The following is a 21,349-nucleotide window of genomic DNA, read 5'->3' as shown; positions in this document are numbered from 1 at the left end:
CATATCATTCTATATCCAGCTTTTGTTATACATAGCGTAAATGTCCTTATAACACGAACGCCCATGTTACTAAAACTTCATGAATATTTCAATGGCTTCACAAAATGCCATCTTAAACCAGGGATTACAAGCTCAAATGGCTTCTGGGCCAGACAGGTAACTAAAATATGCAAAATGAGTAAGTATGAGATAGTAAGGGACGATGTTAAATGAAAATGCATGCCCCACCAAGAGGTATTCAAATTCAGTTTCAATTTTTAAAAAATATGCTGGCAAAATCAAGTGGGGAAAATTAGCAGGTCCTAGAGAAATACATGTAGCTTAATGCCATTTGTATTGTTTTAAAACATGTGTAGCAAATTGATATAACACTTAAGGCTATATTAGAAATACATGTGTAGTGAAAATAGTTTCATAAAAGCATAAGAATGAGAAACACCAAATTCAGGACAGTGATTACCTCTGGCGGAGGAGGAGTGAAGTGATCAGAAGGTTATCAGAGTGAGGTAAACAGAAAGGATTGTAAGTGTGGGGCAATATTTTATTTAAATTAGGTAGTAAGTACATGGATATTGGTGGCATTGTACTTTTAGATGGTTTGTACATCTTAAATGTTATATATCTTTTTAAGGAAAAAAACTAAAACCCCATGCTGTGTTTGGCCACTCACTTGCAGTTGGCCACCCTAGGACAGTAAGTAGTATAAGCGCTAGATTGCTAATGAAAAGGTTGGTAGTCCAACCCACCCAGCAGTTCTGAGAAAGAAAGACCTTGAGCTCTGCTTCTGTAAAGATGACAGCCAAGGAAACCCTGTGGGGCAGTTCTACTCTAGCTACCTGCCTAGCCCTGGAAGCCATTTGACCTTGCAACCTGCTATGAGTCAGACTCACCCGGAGGGCACACGACAACAACGATAGTCACCAAGGAAGTCGCTGGGTGGTGCAAATTGTTAATGTGCTCAGCAGCTAACCAAAAGGTTGGAATTTGAATCCAACTAGAGATGCCTCAAAGGAAAGGCCTGGCAATCTATTTCCAAACAGCCACTGAAAACCCTACAGAGCACTGCTATACTCTGATACATATGAGGTTGCCATGCGTAGGAATCAACTCCACAGCAACCAGTATGTGTAGTGCCTCCATCAGTAGATAATTTTATGCCCTCAGACAGTTACCAAAATTTTCTGCAACCTCAGGCCCATGGGACAAATCTAGTCCACTGCTGGTTTTTGTATAGCCCTCCAGCTAAGAATAAAAAACCAGCTGCGGACGAGTAGATTCCGATTCATAGCGACCCAACAGAACTGAGTAGAACTGCCCCATAGAGTTTCCAAGGAAGGCCTGGTGGATTCAAACTGCTGACCTTTTGCTTAGTTGCCGTAGCACTTAACCACTATGCCACCAGGGTTTTCTCCAGCTAAGAACAGGCTTACGTTTTTAAGTGGTGGGAAGAACCGCACTTAATCACTGTTGCAAAAGTTTGAATGGCTTGAGAAATTAGCTTTGTTACAGACTTGATAACATTGCTCTATGAATTAAACCTAAAATTGTAAGACAAAACATTGCTTTCAACTGAAACATACTGTGTTAAATTCATTTTGATAAACACTAACGTTTTTTAATCATGAGTAATGTTAAGTTGCTTTATACACTTCCTGTGCTGTCCAAAGTTAAAACTAGACATCAGCTCTCCATGCCCACACAAGTTTGCAGCAGATATATTTTCCAAACTGAAACTACAGTTCAAGAACTGTCCTTTGGACCTCAGTGTAAGTGCAAAGAAATTTTTCATATTTCAAAATCCATTGAACCGGGCAATTGAAGAAGTTCCACCTAACCTTCAGTTGGCAATGATTAACCTGCAAGGTAAACGCATGCTAAAAAGTAAATATGAAGAGAAGAGTTGAATAGAATTCTGTAAATGCCTTCAAGCGATGAATATGCTCATTTTCAAAGATGAAGCCCCTGAAGCCTCATTACAGATGAGCGTTTGCTATTGATTTTGACGATTGAGAACACTGACTGACTCATCTTCAGTAAAACCTTATCGTTCCCCCCAAAGAATTCCATCCTTCTTTTTAGTAGCGTTATAATATTATATAATAAAGTACTCTGCTACATTTTGAATGTTGTCAATAAAAATATTGTGAATATTTGTTTTCCCTCTTGCTATAAAAAAAAAACAAAAAAACTCCTTGCCAAGTCAATTCCAACTCATAGCAAGTGGAACTGCCCCACAGGGTTTCCAAGGAGTGGCTGGTGGATTTGAACTGCTGACCTTTTCGTTAACAACTGAGCTCTTAACCACTGCACCACCAGCGCTCCCTTGCTGTATAAGCACCTGAATAATAGGCTCTATTTTGTCTTTTGGACCGAAAAGCCTAAACAATTTACCACCAGCCCTTTACAAAGTTTGCCAATCTATGTCACAGAGTGATTTGAGGATTAAATAAAATAATCCTTGTGAAAGTCGTTATTAGAACCCTAGCACATAGTAACCACTCTTTTTTTTTTTGCTTTACAGGTCATCTATTTTGGGTATACAGGTTATTTCCCTATTTTTTATAAATGGAGAAAATGTTAAATGCATTCAACATTATATTTGTCCACATCTTGGATTAGATTATATTGCTAAAGGTAGATAGGTTTCAAATTGAAGTAAACTTTTAAACAGAAAGTATTTTGTCTTGTCATACTACTGTTACATGCCCAGGCAACTGGAGAATTTTAGACCAAAGAGACTATATAATTCCTGCCCTTGCCTCCAGGAATGTTTCATTTTTGGATTTTTAATTTTTCTATTTTTTTTTAACATTCTTTACTTTTTTAAATTTTATTGTGCCTTAGGTGAAAGCTTACAGCACAAAATAGTTTCTCACTCAAAAACTTATACACAAATTGTTTTTATGAGAGGCAAAGAAGAACAAAGTGGGAGGCCTCACTCTACCTGATTTTGGAACCTATTATGCTGCCACGGTAGTCAGAACACCGTGGTACTGGTACAACAACAGGCTGCTCAGCCGTATCTTGAACAGTACCTGAGCCAATTTTTTTTCCTTCTTCTTTCTGTCCTTTCCCTCCCCTAGCCCATCCCTGCCTCCAAGTAAGATCCTGATGTTAGCTCCCCAAATGGTTAAGTGTTGACCAATGTTTCCTCTAAGACTGTAGAAAACAAGTGATACTGATCTAAGCTTGTCAAATAAGACGAAGGATGGCACCAGCTACCCCCTGAGCTGATGGGATAATGGCAGGACAAGATCAACATGTTTGAGATACGACCACCAAAACCAAACAGAAGAAACAGAGTGCACATTCCACAAGTCCCTAAAACTTATGGCCCCTTTTCCCTTAAAAACCCGAGCTGATCGGTAGTCTAGTGAGACAGGCAACTTTAGGAGGAGATCATTCCCCTCTGTCTCCATATACCGGTATATCTAATAAAGCTCTTGCTACCCACCTCACCCCGTCTCAAAAATCGGCTATTTGCGCCAGGCGGCTCTAACTCACAAAATTGCGGTAACAGTACAACAGATACACAGACCAATGGAACAGAATTAAGAATCCAGACATAAACCCATCCACATATGAGCAGATGATATTTGACAGAGGCCCAAAGTCAGTTAATTGAGGAAAAGACAGTCTTTTTAACAAATGGTGCTGGCATAACTGGATATCCATCTGCAAAAAAAGAAACAAGACCCATACCTTATACCATGCACGAAAACTAACTCAAAATGGATCAAAGACCTAAACATTTGGTGGCCCACATGGGGACTCCAGCCGTTTGAGACATGGTGGCCCTGTGGAGGGGCCCAGGCCTGATGAACAGTTCTCCTACCAAGCTGCTCCTCGGGACTCTGTTTGTCCCCGGAGGCTGTCCCCAGACCCCGGCTCCCCTGCAGGGCCACCGGTCCCCAACCGCGCCAAAAAGATGGATGAAGGCAAGACCTAACCAGGATCCTGAGGTGAGTCCGCGACCCTCTCCCTGTTGCACTCAGGGCCAGGGCAGATAGGGTGGGACAGTGTGGCTTCCGGAACTGGACCCGGGCCCTTGGTTTCTAAGGCAAGTGGCGCCTTGGATGACCGTGCCCGTGAGTAGGATCACAAGGAGGAACTCTTGGTGACTCTAGAGCTGGGCAGGCCTATGAATGTGTATCAGCCGTTGGTTTTTGTGTTTGGATTGTTGTCTGTCTCTGGTTGGTGCACCCTGACTTTGGGGAGTGGGTATAGGCATCTCTATCGGCTTAGATTGGGAGATTGAAGCCCCTCCATCTGGCACTGGGGATAGGAGGTATCTGGAGGATTGAAGTGGAGATTCAGACATTCCTAGTAGTGTGTTAGACCTCACTAAGATTATCCTCATTCCCCTTTTCCCTTCTGGATTGTCTGGTCCAAGCGCTCTGTTCGTCTGTTCATCTTATGGGTGAATCTTATGTGTGTCTGGGGCTGTCTGGGAGGCTGAGGCTGCCAAGATCACCTCTGTAACCTGGATGGCTGTCTGGGAGGTGAGACTGCAAGATTATCTTGGTCACCTCTGTCTGTGTCATGTGTAATTTATATGTGATGCGTAGAAAGTGACTGGTGAAAATATATATATTCAGGGTGAATTAAAACATATATATATATTTTTTTACAGAGACTCCTGAGGATTTGTTGATTGGGCTGACAAAAAAAGGAGAGATGCATGGGGAGATCAGATTTTCAGTATATACTGGGATTTGAATCACAATACAGAGAACACTCAGGGCAGAGTGTTAAGATTTTAAAAAGAGGTTCTCTCCCAGAGCTCAGAAGACTCTTGGCTGCAGTGCGTGGGACAAATAAATTCCTATTAGACTAAAAGAAAAAGCTGGTGGTATCAGCTACCCATAAAAATAAAAAACTAGGTTCTTGAGAATAGTTAGTTAGACAGAATGAAAAATCAAGAAAACGTACTAAGAGATTCACCCTTAGGGTGCATCCTTAAACATTAGAAATTCTGAAATTCTTTTCTTAAGGAAAAAAAAAAAAAAGGCTTCAAAAACTGAAAGAAGTATAAGGTTAAAAATCTCTTGGCTAATAGAACTGACCTGGCAAGTTTACTCTGAGATAAAGAGAAAGAAATTGTTATCTTTTGCCTTTCAAAATACCTAGGTGCCCTTAAACATATATAAATGAACTGGGATGACTCCCTCCAGCCCCCAGTCTCCCTAACTAAAAACTGATGGGTTCATTTACAAAACGGCTAAAAAAAACTTTGGTACTTACTGGGTAAACAGACTTTCAAAAATGCCTAGGTCAATTTAAACATGAATCAGAATGAATCAGAAATGACCTAATCTTGTCTTCTGCCTAGAATTAAAAGGCAGGTAGGGCAGGGCACGATCAGGCCTTCTCAGCTTCCAGTCCTAGTCTCCAGGGTCATATAGCTCCAGAGAAACTTTTAAAAGATTTCTTTCAACAAGTAAAAACTCTTTTAAGACAAAAGATAAAGAAAATTGGTGTTTCACTATAGTTATCAAAAACTGGGTGGATCCTAGTCATAAAAAAAAAAAAACACTGTAAAGAAGCTCTCTCTATTGAAAGAGAACTTTAAGAAGCCAAAAAGAAAAATATATATGTGTATATTAGAGAGGCCTCTAACTTAGGTAGGCGCGGTCGACCAGGTTGTTCCACTGGTCTCGGGAATTAGGCAAGAAGAGGGTGGCTGAGCACAGTCCTAAGACCCAGACCCCGTAACAAGGAGGGAAATAGGGGTTGTGGCCCACTGGGACCCGCTCTCGCCTAATTAAGGGGCCCTCGCCCCATTGGCGATTTGGCGGGTTCAAGTCCCTCTGCGTTTTTTGGAACATTCTTCTCCTCTTTCTCATCTTAGTATCCACTCTGCTCTTTTTGCTCTCCGTATTTTATTTCCTCTTTCTTTCTTTTCCATGTAGAAAAGGGTGGGTTTTTTTTTTTCTTTTCACCCCTGAGAAGACTGTAATCCCAAGAATTAACCAACCCTAGCTGTGGGTTGTAGATGTAGGTCTCGGTTTGAGAATAGCCGAAGAAAATAAGCTTGAGAGTCCCTCCGTGGCCTTAAATTTTTTTCCTCTTTCTTTAAAAAAAAAAAAAAAGATAACATGGCGAAAACAGATTTTCAGTCTAGACTTGGACAGAGAACACCCCGGGCACAGTGTTAAGATTTTAAAAAGAGGTTGTCTCCCAGAGCTGAGAAAACTCTTGGCTGCAGTGCATGAGACAAATAAATTCCTATTACGCTAAAAGAAAAGCTTCAAAAACTGAAAGAAGTATAGGGTTAAAAAATCTCTTGGCTAATAGAACTGACCTGCTGAGTTTACTCTGAGATAAAGAGAAAGAAATTGTTTTGCCTTTCAAAATGCCTAGGTGCACTTAAACATATGTAAATGAATCAGGAGGACCTAATCTTGCCTGGATTTAAAAGGTAGGTAGGGCAGGACACAATCAGGCCTCCTCAGCCCCCAGCCCTCAGCCACCAAGGTCAAATAAAAATCAGAATGATACACCCAAAATGGCCTAGAAAAATGTTTCCAACCCTAGCCAGAGACTTGAAGGTTATATCCATATCAACGAATTGATCAATTAAACAGAGGCTTTGTGATTTCCAAAGCCAGTTGATGAAATCTTTAAGGGCTAAAATTAGATTGGAAAAAAATATATATGGGAAATAGTAAAAGTTAAATGAAAACTTGGAATATTTAAAGCAACTTTATTTCAATTTGTAATGTTTTATGGAATACGGGCTTAAAATAATTTCTTATTGATGTTGAATTAATAGATATTTTTCATAATTTAAGCTTATATACTTTTGCTTTTTATACCACAAGAAAAAGGATATATGTGTGTGTATATTTGGGTCAGCTCATAAGTGAGTTCATTTTGCCATTTAAAGGGGTGTGCAAGTTTATTAAAAAGAAATTTATTTGATATGGTCAAAAGTTTTATCTGTCTGACTGAATTTTAATGGTTTAATTTATGAGATTTTTAAGAGCTTTTATAGCACATAAAACAAAGAATTAGGTTTCTCGCTGTTAAAATAACAAAATTTTCTTTTATTTCTGAGTTAAAGAGCTAATTTATTAATGTAACCTGCCTCTAAAACAAAGGTTCGGTCTCATTAGAATAAGATTCCTGAGTCAGAAACCAAGCCACATGGCTTTAAGAAGAAAAAAGCTAAGGTTTTTATTTTGAGATCTTTGGTGAAATAATTTAAGTATTGTTTCACAGTAACTTATGATAAACTCTTGACAAGTTTGAAACTTCATGGAAAGCCACAAAATTTTTATGAAAGTGCTGAGAAGTTTTATTTAACATGTTATAAAATACATGGAACCTGTTGTTAAAATCAAGAGAAGTGCTGATTCTTTCTCTTTGGGTTAAAATTTATATGTTAGTATACTAATTCCTCTTACGTTTTTGCCTAATATTAGACAACAAATGCATAATATTATGTCATAATTTTATTATTTCTTTATTGCTAACTTGGTTTAACTTTATTTTTTGAATCTAACATCATCAAAGCCAATAGTTTTACTGGAGAATTCAAATCATTTACCTATGAAGTTATTTTTTTGATTACTATTCAGGTATTTAGAGACTTGATAATCTTGGTATATTCTTAGTATAAACTGACTATATGGTTTTATGTCTCAAGATTATTATGTGTTATGTCTGAAGTTCTTTAAAAATACGGTTATTAGTGGTTATATTTAAAAATATTTTTATCTAAAGTGTTTTTTTTAACTGATTTTACTTGGCCTTTATATTATGCTTGTAATTAATTTCTATCAGGTCTTTGACTATTAAGAGTTATGTTTATAAATTAATCATGGCCATGATAAGTTTTGTCATCTACAGATAAATTTTTACTTTGCCGATTTTCTGAAAACATTTGACTTGAATATCTCAACAAAAAATATGGACTGTATTGAACTTGCAAAAAAAGACTGTGACCAGACTCAATCAAGATTTCCAGAGCTCTGTACAGAAGCTGATGGTTTTACAGACTGCAGTCGATCCAGGATCACCTGCAACAGAAGCTAACTACATAAGACTGAGTAAACGAAATGATACTATGGGTTTCATGTAAAAATATTTCTGATATTTTAAAGTCTTTCTTTCTGGAAATAATGCTTTAAGGTCCTACATTCTAGATATAAGAAATCATTTTCCTTTTTTCTCCTAAATTACTACCGAATGGGTTTAATTGTTTTAACTCTTGAATTAGAAGTTCCTTTTGGTAAACTTAGCAAAGTTGTAAATATCATAACCAGAAAAGTGTCTAAAATTTGAGCTATGATTTTACAAATTAGAATAACATCAGATTTTCTATTAGTTCTCTCAAAGAATAGTTTGTTCCTTAATAGATAAATGTTGCTGTGTTCATATTAATATACAATCTTAGGTTTGAGAGAATGTAGTTGTTACTGAGACACATGAAAAACAGCTAGTGATGCTACTTATGTGTAAACAAACACCTTATGAGATTTGTTTCCTTGGTTCAAAGACCTTAGAGTCATGACTTCATTGATTATTGCAGACAATTGGCCTAGTGTTAGTGTTTCTATTCCACCTCCTGATTTACTTGTATGGTGCCTGAGATCTTAAAAACCAGATTGTGCCCAATTACCATTTATTAAACATTTTTAATCAAGGATTCTATTACAAGATCCTGATACAAAGAGGGAACCATGAAAGACTGTATATAATTTTACTAAAATCCAGATTTCTGACTATCATAGAGGTTGGGACAACCTACATGGGCCATTGCCTTTGGGTGTCCTTTTAAACCTTGAGCTTTGAGAAAAAAAACTGATTCCTAAAGCTGCTAGTAGTCAAACAATTGTCCAGATAAACTAACAAGACCATTTTGCTCCAGATGTTATGCTTTTTTTTTTGAAGAATTCGGTCTGTTTTGAGAAATTGTCTCCAAAGATCAGTAAATAGAGTTATATTTAAGGTAAATCAGTAACTGGTTTAATCAGTTTTCAAGACAATGTTGTATGAAGTACCTGTCTAATGCTTGTAATCAAACTCTTACCCTCTTGCTATATAGAAAATCATGTAACTTAAAGAAATCAGGTTCTCAGAGATCAACCTCATGACTCAGATTCCACTTTGTCTTAAATTCCACTTGTGCTTCTGAGAAAGTGACCCATGACTTAATAAGTAAACCAATGAGAGACAGCTTGCCCTCAGGGAAAACACTTAATATGTTTTAGACAGATGAACTAGAGACCTCTAACAGGAGAAGTCCATCCTGTATTATCTTGCTAATCCCGTATTCTTTAATAGAAACTTGTTTGTCATATATAAATTTTTCTATGCCTTCTGTTTTCTCTAGACAAACTTTGTGTACTTTATAGACAATATGTTTTTGTGTAGACAATATGTTTTTGTGTGGTAGATCCAGCTAAACAAATTTAGATGCTCCCTTTCCAACTAATAGTGAATTTAGATAGTCAATCTCTTGTTTAGATTCCTAGCTAATCTGGGCAATGAATACACTTCGAGAACTTTAAGATTATCTTTAGATATTTGCAGTAAATACTAAAAAGGTAATGTTGATTTGTTATCCTTTGCAAAACAAGAGTCAGAAGAAAGCCCATTGGTCCAACACTCAAGGTATGGTTGGTAAATTTAATTCCTACTTACGGTATATTTGAATTGGAGAAATCTTTTTAAGAAATTTTTTTACATGACAAGTAACAGACATAGTGATGTTGCTAGTGACAAAGAAACACAACAGTGATCTCTGACCTCATTAAGCCAAGGTGACAAGAGATAACAAAATTGCCTTCGATTTTATTTATTGGTCCAAGAAAGTGTAATATGTGCTGTAGCAAATACCTCTCGTTAAAACCCACCAAAACCCGTTGAGTTACATTTAGATAAATAACACAGGAGAAATAGAACAGGATATACATAACACTGGATAGCAAGCTACTTGGTCACACACTGTAACACCCTTACAAACACCAGATGTATTTGTACTACTACAAGTAATATTCTGGTAGTATTATTAGGCATAATAAACATTTATCCTATCGTCTTACACACCTAAAAGGCAAAAGAAGGCTTCGGGCTAAAATGTTGATGTACATTGAGCTTGCTCACTTCAACAATACAATTAATGAGAACTTCGCTCTTAAGATCCTGGTGAAGAACCAGATGGTATCAGGTGGTAAACCAGCACCGTGAGTTTAAAGAACCTGCCATGGTTGCCATCTAGGAGCTTGACTAAGTCCAGGTATTGATCATCGATGTGGTATCTCCAATCTCCAACCAAAAAGAAGAAACGATTTAAGAAATGATATTAGAGTCATTATTACCTGTCCTTGAGCATAAAGAATGTGACCCAGCTAGAGCTGGACTCACAAGGACACATCAGCTAGGCCCTGAGGTATACAGACAATAGATAGAATAATCTTAGAAAAGGTCTTGTAGGGAAACTTTCACATAAGCCAGAACACAAAAGACTTTTCACACGTATCTTTTTCTATTAACATCTAGTAAACAGAAATTTGTTGGAGCAATGAAGACCCTCCTGATTGTCATTAACTGAAACCTGTACCAACGATCACTAAAAAAGACAATTCAAAATATAAAATCACAGGTTCTAGCCAATTTGTGAAAAGGTGAAGCTTTCAATGGTTTTGCTCATTTTATACCCTATTAATATTCTCAAGGCTTGAAAAGACATGACTCTAACAACATGCTTATCTACTTCTCACCTTTGCCTTTTTATAAAAATACGAACCAGTGAAAAGACTTAAGTGGCTATTTAAGAGATGAAACAAAGACGGGTAAATAAGTATCATAAAAATAAGTACTGTAAAAGTATTAAGAATTGTTTTCGCTCTAGCGATTTTACTGATTTCTATTTTAACCTTTGCTTGTGCTGTTCCTCTCTCCAGACAAGCTTATGTGTCTTGGTGTAGGCCTTAATGAGTTGGTGCCTTCTCCCCGGAAGGGTAGAGTCATTTCAAGTGATTCAAAAGTTCCAGCTCCAAATGATGGTTGCCCAGAAATTTCGACCCATCCCCCATCAAGAAGAGATACAGCAGCATTTTTTTATAGGGTCGCTATGGGTTTTTTTTTTTTTTTATAGATACAAGAGAGATCCAATGGTTTAACGCAGACAACACAAGAGCTCCACTTCTCTAACCCTTAGGCCTCCACAACCCCACACAGCAGGAAGCAGCTGGAGAGACACGGCGCCCTGTTTCCCAAGACTGAGAAACCTACAACAAAAAGGGGGGATTGAAACAGGCTGCTCAGCCGTATCTTGAACAGTACCTGAGCCAATTTTTTTTCCTTCTTCTTTCTGTCCTTTCCCTCCCCTAGCCCATCCCTGCCTCCAAGTAAGATCCTGATGTTAGCTCCCAAAATGGTTAAGTGTTGACCAATGTTTCCTCTAAGACTGTAGAAAACAAGTGATACTGATCTAAGCTTGTCAGATAAGACGAAGGATGGCACCAGCTACCCCCTGAGCTGATGGGATAATGGCAGGACAAGATCAGCATGTTTGAGATACGACCACCAAAACCAAACAGAAGAAAGAGAGTGCACATTCCACAAGTCCCTAAAACTTATGGCCCCTTTTCCCTTGAAAACCCGAGCTAATCAGTAGTCTAGTGAGACAGGCAACTTTAGGAGGAGATCATTCCCCTCTGTCTCCATATACCGGTATATCTAATAAAGCTCTTGCTACCCACCTCACCCCGTCTCAAAAATCGGCTATTTGCGCCAGGTGGCTCTAACTCACGAAATTGTGGTAACAGTACAACAGATACATAGACCAATGGAACAGAATTAAGAATCCAGACATAAACCCATCCACATATGAGCAGATGATACTTGACAGAGGCCCAAAGTCAGTTAATTGAGGAAAAGACAGTCTTTTTAACAAATGGTGCTGGCATAACTGGATATCCATCTGCAAAAAAATGAAACAAGACCCATACCTTACACCATGCACAAAAACTAATTCAAAATGGATTAAAGACCTAAACATAAAGCCTAAAACAATAAAGATCATGGAAGAAAAAATACAGCCAACGTTAGGAGCTCTAATACATGCCATAAACAGAATACAAAACATTACTAAAAATGCCGGAGAGAAACCAGATAACTGGGAGCCCCTAAAAATCAAATACCTATGCTCATCCAAAGACTTCACGAAAAGGGTAAAAAGACTACCTACAGGCTGGGAAAATGTTTTTAGCCATGACATTTCCGATCAGCGCCTGATCTCTAAAATCTACATGATTCTGCTAGAACTCAACCATAAAAAGACAAATAGCCTAATTAAAAGATGGGCAAAAGATATGAACAAGCACTTCACCAAAGAAGACATTCAGGCCGCTTACAGATATATGAGGAAATCCTCACGATCATTAGCCATTAGAGAAATGCAAATCAAAACTACAAAGAGATTCCATCTCACTCCAACAAAGCTGGCATTAATCCAAAAAACACATAATAATAAATGTTGGAGAGGTTGTGGAGAGACTGGAACACTTACACACTGCTGGTGGGAATGTAAAATGGTACAACCACTTTGAAAATCGATTCAGCACTTCCTCAAAAAACCAGAAATAGAACTACCATATGATCCAGAAATCCCACTCTTTGGAATATATCCTAGAGAAATAAGAGCCTTTACATGAACAGATATATGCACACCCATGTTTATTGCACCACTGTTTACAATAGCAAAAAGTTGGAAGCAACCAAGGTGCCCATCAACGGATGAATAGATAAATAAACTATGGTATATTCACACAGTGGAACACTATGCATCGATAAAGAACAATGTTGAATCCATGAAACATTTCATAACATGAAGAAGTCTGGAAGACATTATGCTGAGTGAAATTAGTCAATTGCAAAAGGGCAAATATTGTATAAGAGCATTATTATAAGAACTGGAGAAACAGATTAAACAGAGAAGAAAATATTCTTTGATGGTTATGAGAGGGGGGAGGGAGGAAGGGAAGGAGGTATTCGCTAATTAGATAGTAGATAAGTTTTATTTTAGGTGAAGGGAAAGACAATACAAAATACAGGAGAGGTCAACAAAAATGGACTAAACCAAAAGCCAAGAAGTTTCCTGAATAATGTGGATGCTTCAAAGGCCAGTGCAGCAGGGGCGGGGGTTTGAGGACCATGCTTTTAGGGGACATCTAAGTCAATTGGCATAATAAAATCTATAAAGAAAACATTCTGCACCCCACTTTGGAGAGTGGCTTCTGGGGTCTTAACTACTAGCAAGCGGCCATCTAAGACGCATCAATTGGTCTCAACCCACCTGGAGCAAGGAAGAATGAAGAATGCCAAAGATACAAGGTAATTATGAGCCCAAGAGACAGAAAGAGCCACATAAACCAGAGACTACATCAGCCTGAGACCAGAACTAGATGGTGCCCAGCCGCAACCGATGACTGCCCTGACGGGGAACTCAACAAAGAAACCCTCAGGGATCAGGAGAGCAGTGGGATGCAGACCCCAAATTAGACTGGGACTTGAGGGAACCCGGAGGCCATGGTCCCCAGACCTTCTGTTAGCCCAGGAGAGGAACCATTCCCAAAGCCAACTCTTCAGACAGGGATTGGACTCAGATAGGGGATGGAAAATGACACTGGTGAAGAACGAGCTTCTTGGATCAAGTGGACACATTAGACTATGTCGGCATCTCCTGTCTGGAGGGGGGATGAGAGGGCAAAGGGGGCCAGAAGCTACCTGAATGGATGCGAGGAGAGAGAGTGGAGGGAAGAACTGTGCTGTCTCATTGGAGGGAGAGCAGTTAGGAGTGTATGGCACGGTGTATGTAAATTTTTGTAGGAGAGACTGACCTGATTTGTAAACTCTCACTTAAAGCACAATAAAAATTAATTAAAAAAAAAAAAAGTTTTGTGACATTGGTTACAAACCTTGCAATGTGTCAGCACTCTCCCCCTTTCCTTTTCTATCCAGGGTTCCCTGTGTCCATTTGTCTAGTTTTCCTGCCTTCTCATCTTTGCTTTTGGGCATATGTTGCCCATTTATTTAGTCTGGTATACTTGGTGGAACTAAACTAGGTAGCACGTCATTGCTTTATAGGCCTGTCTAGTCTTTGGCTGAAAGGTGGACTTCGAGAGTGACTTCAGTTCTTAGTTAGCAGGGTGTCAGGGGCCATAGTCTCCAGGGTTCCTTCAGTGTCTGTCAGACTAGTAAGTCGGTTTTTTTGTGTGTGTGAAATTGAATTTTGTTCTGTATTTTTCTCCCGCTCTGTCTAGGAGCACCATCTGTCACGATCTCCATCAGAGCTGTTGGTGGTGGTAGCCAGGCACCACTAATTCTGGGCTCAGGCTGGTGGAGGCTATGGTACATTTTTAATTTTGAATTCAATGAGAAATAGTCTGTGAAGTTCACTCATTCATTCCACAGGCATTCATTATCTACTCTCTGGACACTTACATGTACAAATAAAGATAAATTTAAACATTTTATGCTTCAATGTAGTAGGGGAGATGAAACATAGGAAGAACAACCAATTTAGTTAACTAGGATAGGCACAGCACAGAGGCCGAAAAAAGCAGTAACCACCTGGGGGAATTAGGAGTAAGAGAGAAGGTTGGTAAGGTAGCTTGGTCAGATTATGGAAGGTCGAAAATGTTTGTGTATGGAGTGTGGTTTCTTAGAGTTGCACTATTTCAGTGACTGTCAGGTCTTTGGGATATTGAAGGCAATAGTTTGCAGAAGGCACAATAATTTCCTCTGACTAAAAGTGCATTTTGAAGCAGAAATTGCAGCGAAATAAGTCAAGTAAATCATTATTTTTTTTAAATCACATCATTAGCATACTTAGGAAATAAGTGCACCCACCTTTATTCATCAGGGAACGTTCCTAGTATATTTCATTAGTAACATGTCAGTCTCGATCCTCAGTCTCTAGGGAATCAGCAGTGGCACGATTGCTTTGTTCTCCCCAGCCTGCCCACTAAAGGCATGAGTAACATTCATTATGTGCAATAAAGATGGGGCTGGATCTTATCAAATCATGTATGTGAGGAAACCAACCAATTTGACTAATGACATCCTGGAAACTTAATAAAATCTACCACACTATATAAAAATCCATTTCTAATATCAGGAAAATTGGATCCAGTGGGGGAACTAATGGAGCTTTTACGTAAAGCTTCATTTCTCATTGTTTCTGTAGAATAACGGATCCAGTGTCATGGATTTTATTGTGTCCCCCCAAAAATATGTGTCAACTTGGTTAGGCCATGATTCCCAGTATTGTGTAGTTGCTCTCCATTTTGTGATTGTAATTTTATGTTGAGAGGATTCAGGTAGGATTGTAACACCGCTCTTTCTCAGGTCACCATCCTGATCCAGTGTAAAGGGAGTTTCCCTAGGGTGTGGCCTCCACCACTTTTTCTCTCTCAAGAAATAAAAGAAAACGGAAGTGAGCAGAGTTGGTGACTTCATACCACCAAGAAAGCAGCACCAGAAGCAGAGTGTGTCCTTTGGACATGGGGTCCCTGCACCTGAGAAGCATCTCAACCAGGGGAAGATTAAAGACAAGGACCGTCCTCCAGAGCTGACACAGAGAGAAAGCCTTCCCCTGGAGCTGATGCCCTGAATTTGGACTTGTAACCTACTAGACCGTGAGGAAATAAATTTCTCTTTGTCAAAGCCATCCACTTGTGGTATTTCTGTTATGGCAGCACTAGATGACTAAGACACTCAGGAAGATAAGTAGTATGTAAAAATTCTTAAAATTTATGGACAAATAAAACACTAGTTAAAACAAAGTTAAACTGTTTTCCTTTCTGAAGGAAATTATCGGATCCCTTGTCATGGATTGAATTGTGTTCTCTAAAAATATGTGCTAACTTGGTTAGGCCGTGGTTCTAAGTATTGTGGTATTTTCCTCCATTTTGTGATTGTAATTTTGTGTTAAAGAGGATTAGGGTGGGATTGTAACACACTAAGGTCACATCCCTGATCCAATGTAAAAGGAATTTCCCTGGGGTATGGCCTGCTCCTCCTTTTATTTTACAAGAGATAAAAGGAAAGGGGAGCAAGCAGGGTTGGGGTGACCTCACTGGAAGCAGAGCGTGTCCTTTGGACCTGGGGTTCCCGCACAAAGAAGCTCCTGGTCCAGGTGAAGATTGATGAGAAGCACGTTCCTTCAGAGCTGACAGACTGACAGAGAGAGAAAGCCTTCGCCTGGAGCTGATGCCCTGAATTTGTACTCTAGCCTACTAGGCTATGAGAAAATAAATTTCTCTTTCTTAAAGGCATCCACTTGTGGTATCTCTATTATAGGAACACCAGCTGACCAAAACACCCCTTAAGATGCTATTACACATTGTAGGTCTCTAAGGTGATGAAACATGTACCACTTGTCGATTTATTGACCTGGTGTCTTTTTTTTTTCTCAGAGAACTATCTTGTATTTCTGGACGTTTCTGTGGAACATACTTTGGGGAACACTGGAGTGGTAGCTATCTGATCAGAGATGTGTTTTGGGAACATAAATCTGGAGGTGATATAAATACAGGATGGAGACAAAAAGACAAAACAGACTATATGTCCAGGTAACTATGATGCAAGTGATGAAAGCGGCAATTGTGGAAATGTAATGTGAATACATTGTGAAGAAAAGATGCACAGGGCTTCACAATCGAATGGACAAGGGAGTGGACGTCAGTGGTAAGGAGTCAGAGGTATTCAAGCTTATATGTTTGGTTGGCTAAGAAAACAGACATACGTTTAATGGAAAATGGAAGAGACAATCTTCACCTCAGTGAGATATGGGTAAATTCACCGAAGGAATGAAAGACACAGTTAATTTTACTTGCAAGACAGTTGAGCCTTCTGACCATCAGAAATTCATTTACTATTCCCTTCCGTAGGGCTTAAGGAAACAGCTTTCCTCCTGCTTTTCCTTCCTTTCTTCTGCCCAAGTCATTCCTCTTAGAGTTATTCTTATCTCCAAATCTGGCTACTGAAGGAAACAGACTCTTTGGTCTCTTTTTTTGCTATATATCAAATGGATGATCATTTCAAATGTTTTGATGCTGATGAGTAGAGGAAGTAAATCTTCTCACAGGACTCCACTTCAACATACGCTACTAAACTGCTTGGGTATAATAGGAGCATCTTAGTTATCTAGTGCTGCTATGACAGAAATACCATAAGTGGATGGCTTTGACAAACAGAAGTTTATTCTCTCACCTTTTAGGAGGCTAGAAGTCTGAACGCAGGGTGCCAGCTCCAGGGGAAGCCTTTCTCTTTCGGCTCTGGGGGAAAGTCCTTGTCATCAATCTTCCCCTGTAGGAGCTCCTCAGTGCAGGGACCTTGGGTCCAAAGGACACACTCCCTTCCTGGTTCTGCATTCTTGGTGGTAGGAGGTCCCCCTGTCTTTCTATTCGCTTCTCTCTTTTATATCTCAAAAAAGATCAACTCAATATACAACCTAATCTAGTAGATTCAGTCCTGCCTCACTAACATCATAAACGTAGGATTTACAACACACAGGAAAATCACATCAGATGATAAAATGGTGGACAGTCACACAATACTGAGAATCATGGCCAAGCCAAGTTGACACACATTTTGGGGGCACACAATTCATAATAGGGAGCAACAATAGCAAACAAATAGGAAGTTACAATGACATTTTTAAAATTTAAAGTACTTTTTTTTTTATTATTACTCTTAGAACTCATCTATTTTAGAATGACAGCATGCTACACTTAGCCACTCATATCAAATAAAAATGTATAATGGACTGTTCATTAAAAGTACATCAGAGGTTTAAGTTCATTCTTGCTTCCACAGGACACACTTTAATTTGGACACTACTGCAGATGTTAAGAATTTACACATCCCTTGGCACAGACTTGAAATGATCAAGCATTTATGTGAACAAGGTTCTCCTTTTGTCAAACAAAGCACAATAAACCACACCTTTTTTTTCCTGGCACTGACTATTATTCAACCAAAGCCCTACTCCTGATGACCTCATGCCAGAAGGGAAATAAAATCATTCCCACTTGGTTGTCCCTCTATTTGTGCACTCTGATGTCAGACTTTCGTTCCCCCATTCACAAATCTCAGCATTCTTCCCCTGATAGCAAAGGAGTACTCTTCAAAGGTGCATTTACTGCCAAATCATCTCCTGGGCTTACATAAGCCAGCTGGCCTGCCTGGGACAGCCTGTTGCCTCAGCGTAATTGATAGCACTTTTTTCCCATCTCTAAAGTGTCCTTCCTGGTTTGCACAATAAATTACATGGTTACCTTACGTATCCGACCTCATTGCTCCCTTCTCATTCTGCCAATGCTCCATTTGAATTATAAGCAAGTTTATTTTTAATGATATACAATTATGGATTAAATGGAAAAGAAAAACTGCAGAAGTCATCTAGCACAATTCCACACTGAGAATTTGACAAAATCCTTGACAGGATTCAGCCTTTATCTGAACTTCCTGGCAGCTAATCCATTACCTTGTGAGGTGGTCTTTTCCACTACCAGGAATTGTTCAGCTTTAAAAAAATCTTCCTTACTCTCAGCCTAAGTTTTATTATCCTTCCCCAATCTAAAATTCAGAGTATGTAGGTTACCGATTCCTTTCTCAACCACAACTTTTCAAGACTCCTGAACGCTTGGCCCAAGGCATCCATTGTATGTCATAAATTAACTTGTTTCCTAGACATCTGGAATCCCAAAACTCATTGCCGTCATGTTGATCCCGACTTTTTTTTTTTCATAGCGATCCTACAGGACAGAGTAGAACTTCCCCATAGGGTTTCCAAGGAGTGGCTGAGAGACATCTAGAGTAGTTCTTATGTACTATCACTGGGAGAATTGAGAAAATTGTCATTCAAATAGTTCTTTGTGTTGTGTGGTTCAGACAATGAATTTCAGTTAAAAGACAGCAAGACTCTACCGCTTACTAGCCTTGTGACCTTGGAAAATTTATTTCATCTCTTTGAGCCTCAGTTTCTCAGCAGTGAAATAAAGTATGTGTGTGTATATATATATATATATATATATATATATACATATAAATAATATATAAAAACTAAGTTGCTGTCAATTCTGACTCATGACAACACCACGTGTTAGAGTAGAACTGTGCTCCACAGGGTTTTCAATGGCTGATTTTTCAAAAGCAGATCATCAGCCATTTCTTCTGAAGTGCCTCTGGGTGGATTTGAACCTCCAACCTTTTGCTTAGCAGCTGAGCCCATTTGCAACATCTCTCTTATGGGCTGCTCTGAGAATTAAACAGCATACAAAGCTCCGTAAGAGCAGACTGCTTTGTTCCCCACTTTATTCTCAGTGCCTGGCACAGTAGCAGGCACAGAATTAGTCCTCAAAAATAATTGCAAACAAACAATAAAAGCCCCTAGCACACTGTCTTGTGCATAGCACTCAATAAAAGGTAGATATCATTCTTGCAATCATTCTCCCCCAACCTAGTTTCCAGATCTCTCACTGTATTCACTCTTATGGAAGCTCTCTGGTTTAGCCACATTCTTCTGAAGACGTGGCTCTAATAATTGAATACTGTGTGGTATGTAGTAATTTTGCTTTATCTGAACATCATTACTTTAAGTCTAAACGGATAGGGTCCACTATAAGGACAGAACCAGGACGGTACAGAATTATGAAAAGCTGTTGCAGCCAGTGCTTATTCTTATCACTGTGACTATTGAACAGACCAGTATGGTGATTACATTTATTAGCCTCCTCAACTAATTTACTCCTTGATGGCAGAAGTTCATTCACAGTGATTACCACAAGAAGATGCTCAAATATTGTTGAACAGTTGAGTGAGTAAAGGCTAAAAATTTCAAGGAAGATGCTGTAGTGAAGATGGACAAACAGCTTTATGGTAAGAGACTTTAGACTTTAGGACTACAGTTTCCACCAGTGTGTTCTGGGACAGGAGGGATTGAGGGGCTGGAATCCAAAGTGAATAATAAAATGAAAAAACATAAAAATTAATTCTAAGCCATTGGCAAATAAAAGAATGTACTTTGGCTTAATTTGAAAGAGTAGAAAGGTTTAGGTTTTATTTTTTGTTGTTTTGAGTTTGGCTGAGATTGGAGCTCGTCTGTAAATACTCCTTTAGAAAAGGTGAAGGGAGGGATGATGGAAGATGTTAAGTGTTGGGGAAAAGACTGAAGAACAAATGTCGGGCCATAGGTGGAAGAATAAGTAATGAAGCATTTCTTTTACACCAACAGAAGTAAAGGCAAAGGGTAAGATTCTGAGCAAGGGGCAGTTAAGGAAGCTTGAATTAGAAGCCTCGAAGTAGGAGAATCAGCTGGTGGGGGGTGGGGGAGGGTAATACCTGTGGAAATCAGTGAAGTTTGGATTCGTTGCTGGAATGCACAAAGGGTGAATAAAAACTTGACTTTGTGGAGGGTGGCTCAATCAGTTCGGCTTTCCGACTACCTAAGAAATAATCTCTCCTACCTCTTCCTGATCTCATTTTGGCTGCATTCCATCTGACTTAACAGTAAAATTTTCCTTTGAATAGGCTGTCAATAAAGTCCCGATGCATTTTATGTGTTTATGTCAAAATGAAAACATTTTTCTAAAAATAAGACTGCGAATGCACCGAGAGGATTTTGGAAAAGCCTTATTCATAAGCTAATCAAGAGTAGCCGAAGGAGGCATTCGTTTTAAGCTGGGACTGGGGCTGCGGCGACACCTCCAAGGGCTACCAGATGCCGCTGCAGCACACTTCTTAAGGGATCAAGTTTAACCCCAGGCGCAGGGTACCGGGAGGCGCAGGGTACCGGGAGGCGCTGGGTACGGGGAGACTCTGGCTCGGCGGCCCCGGCGCCGGCCTTCCGACGCTCCTCCCTTTATAAGGCGGGTAGGACCCCCACCTCCGGCAGCTAGCCTCCGGTTCTCGGTGCGAACGCTCGGCCGCACGCTCTGCCGAGGGCCTGGTCCTGCGTAAATCGCCCCAGGTCTGGCGGTGAAAACGCTGTCTCCAGACACCATGGCCAAAGCAACGGCCGAGGGGCCGAGGTCGCCGCGAGCGGCGCGGGGGGCCGTCCGGCACCCTTGGTCGCCAGCGGACAGGGACGCACAGTTCAGGGCCATCCTCGCACACTGCCGCAGTATTCGCGTTACGTCTCCCGATCGAGGCAGGCCCTTCGCAGCGCCACAGACCCGCCCCAGAGACGAGCACCTCCCGACGCCATAATCCAAGCGGCGGCCGATCGAGAAGCCGCCTCTGAAGAGCTCTCTTCTCGCGAGTGTACGTCATGCGTCGCCGCACGTCGACGCCGGCCGAGAGCGAGCGTGAGGACGTTTACGTCCCGAGA

The 21,349-nt window shown here is 39.8% G+C and overlaps 1 protein-coding gene across 1 annotated transcript; it reads right to left on the bottom strand.

Annotated features, from left to right (window-relative positions):
• Nucleotides 1-5,689: 5,689 nt before the first annotated feature.
• Nucleotides 5,690-21,347, bottom strand: C15H11orf71 (chromosome 15 C11orf71 homolog). The gene is made up of 2 exons (XM_003418234.4): nt 20,830-21,347; nt 5,690-20,795 (listed from the first exon to the last, which is right to left on the bottom strand). Exons 1-2 carry the CDS (start codon nt 21,123-21,125, stop codon nt 20,696-20,698), a joined length of 396 nt encoding a protein of 131 aa, XP_003418282.1. The 5' UTR covers nt 21,126-21,347; the 3' UTR covers nt 5,690-20,695.
• Between the last annotated feature and the right edge of the window lie 2 nt (nt 21,348-21,349).

The sequence above is a fragment of the Loxodonta africana genome, chromosome 15 (genome assembly GCF_030014295.1).
Source record: "Loxodonta africana isolate mLoxAfr1 chromosome 15, mLoxAfr1.hap2, whole genome shotgun sequence".
Lineage (NCBI taxonomy): Eukaryota > Metazoa > Chordata > Mammalia > Proboscidea > Elephantidae > Loxodonta > Loxodonta africana.
The sequence above is the reverse complement of the archived record's forward strand: the minus strand, read 5'-3'. Positions and strand labels throughout refer to the sequence as shown.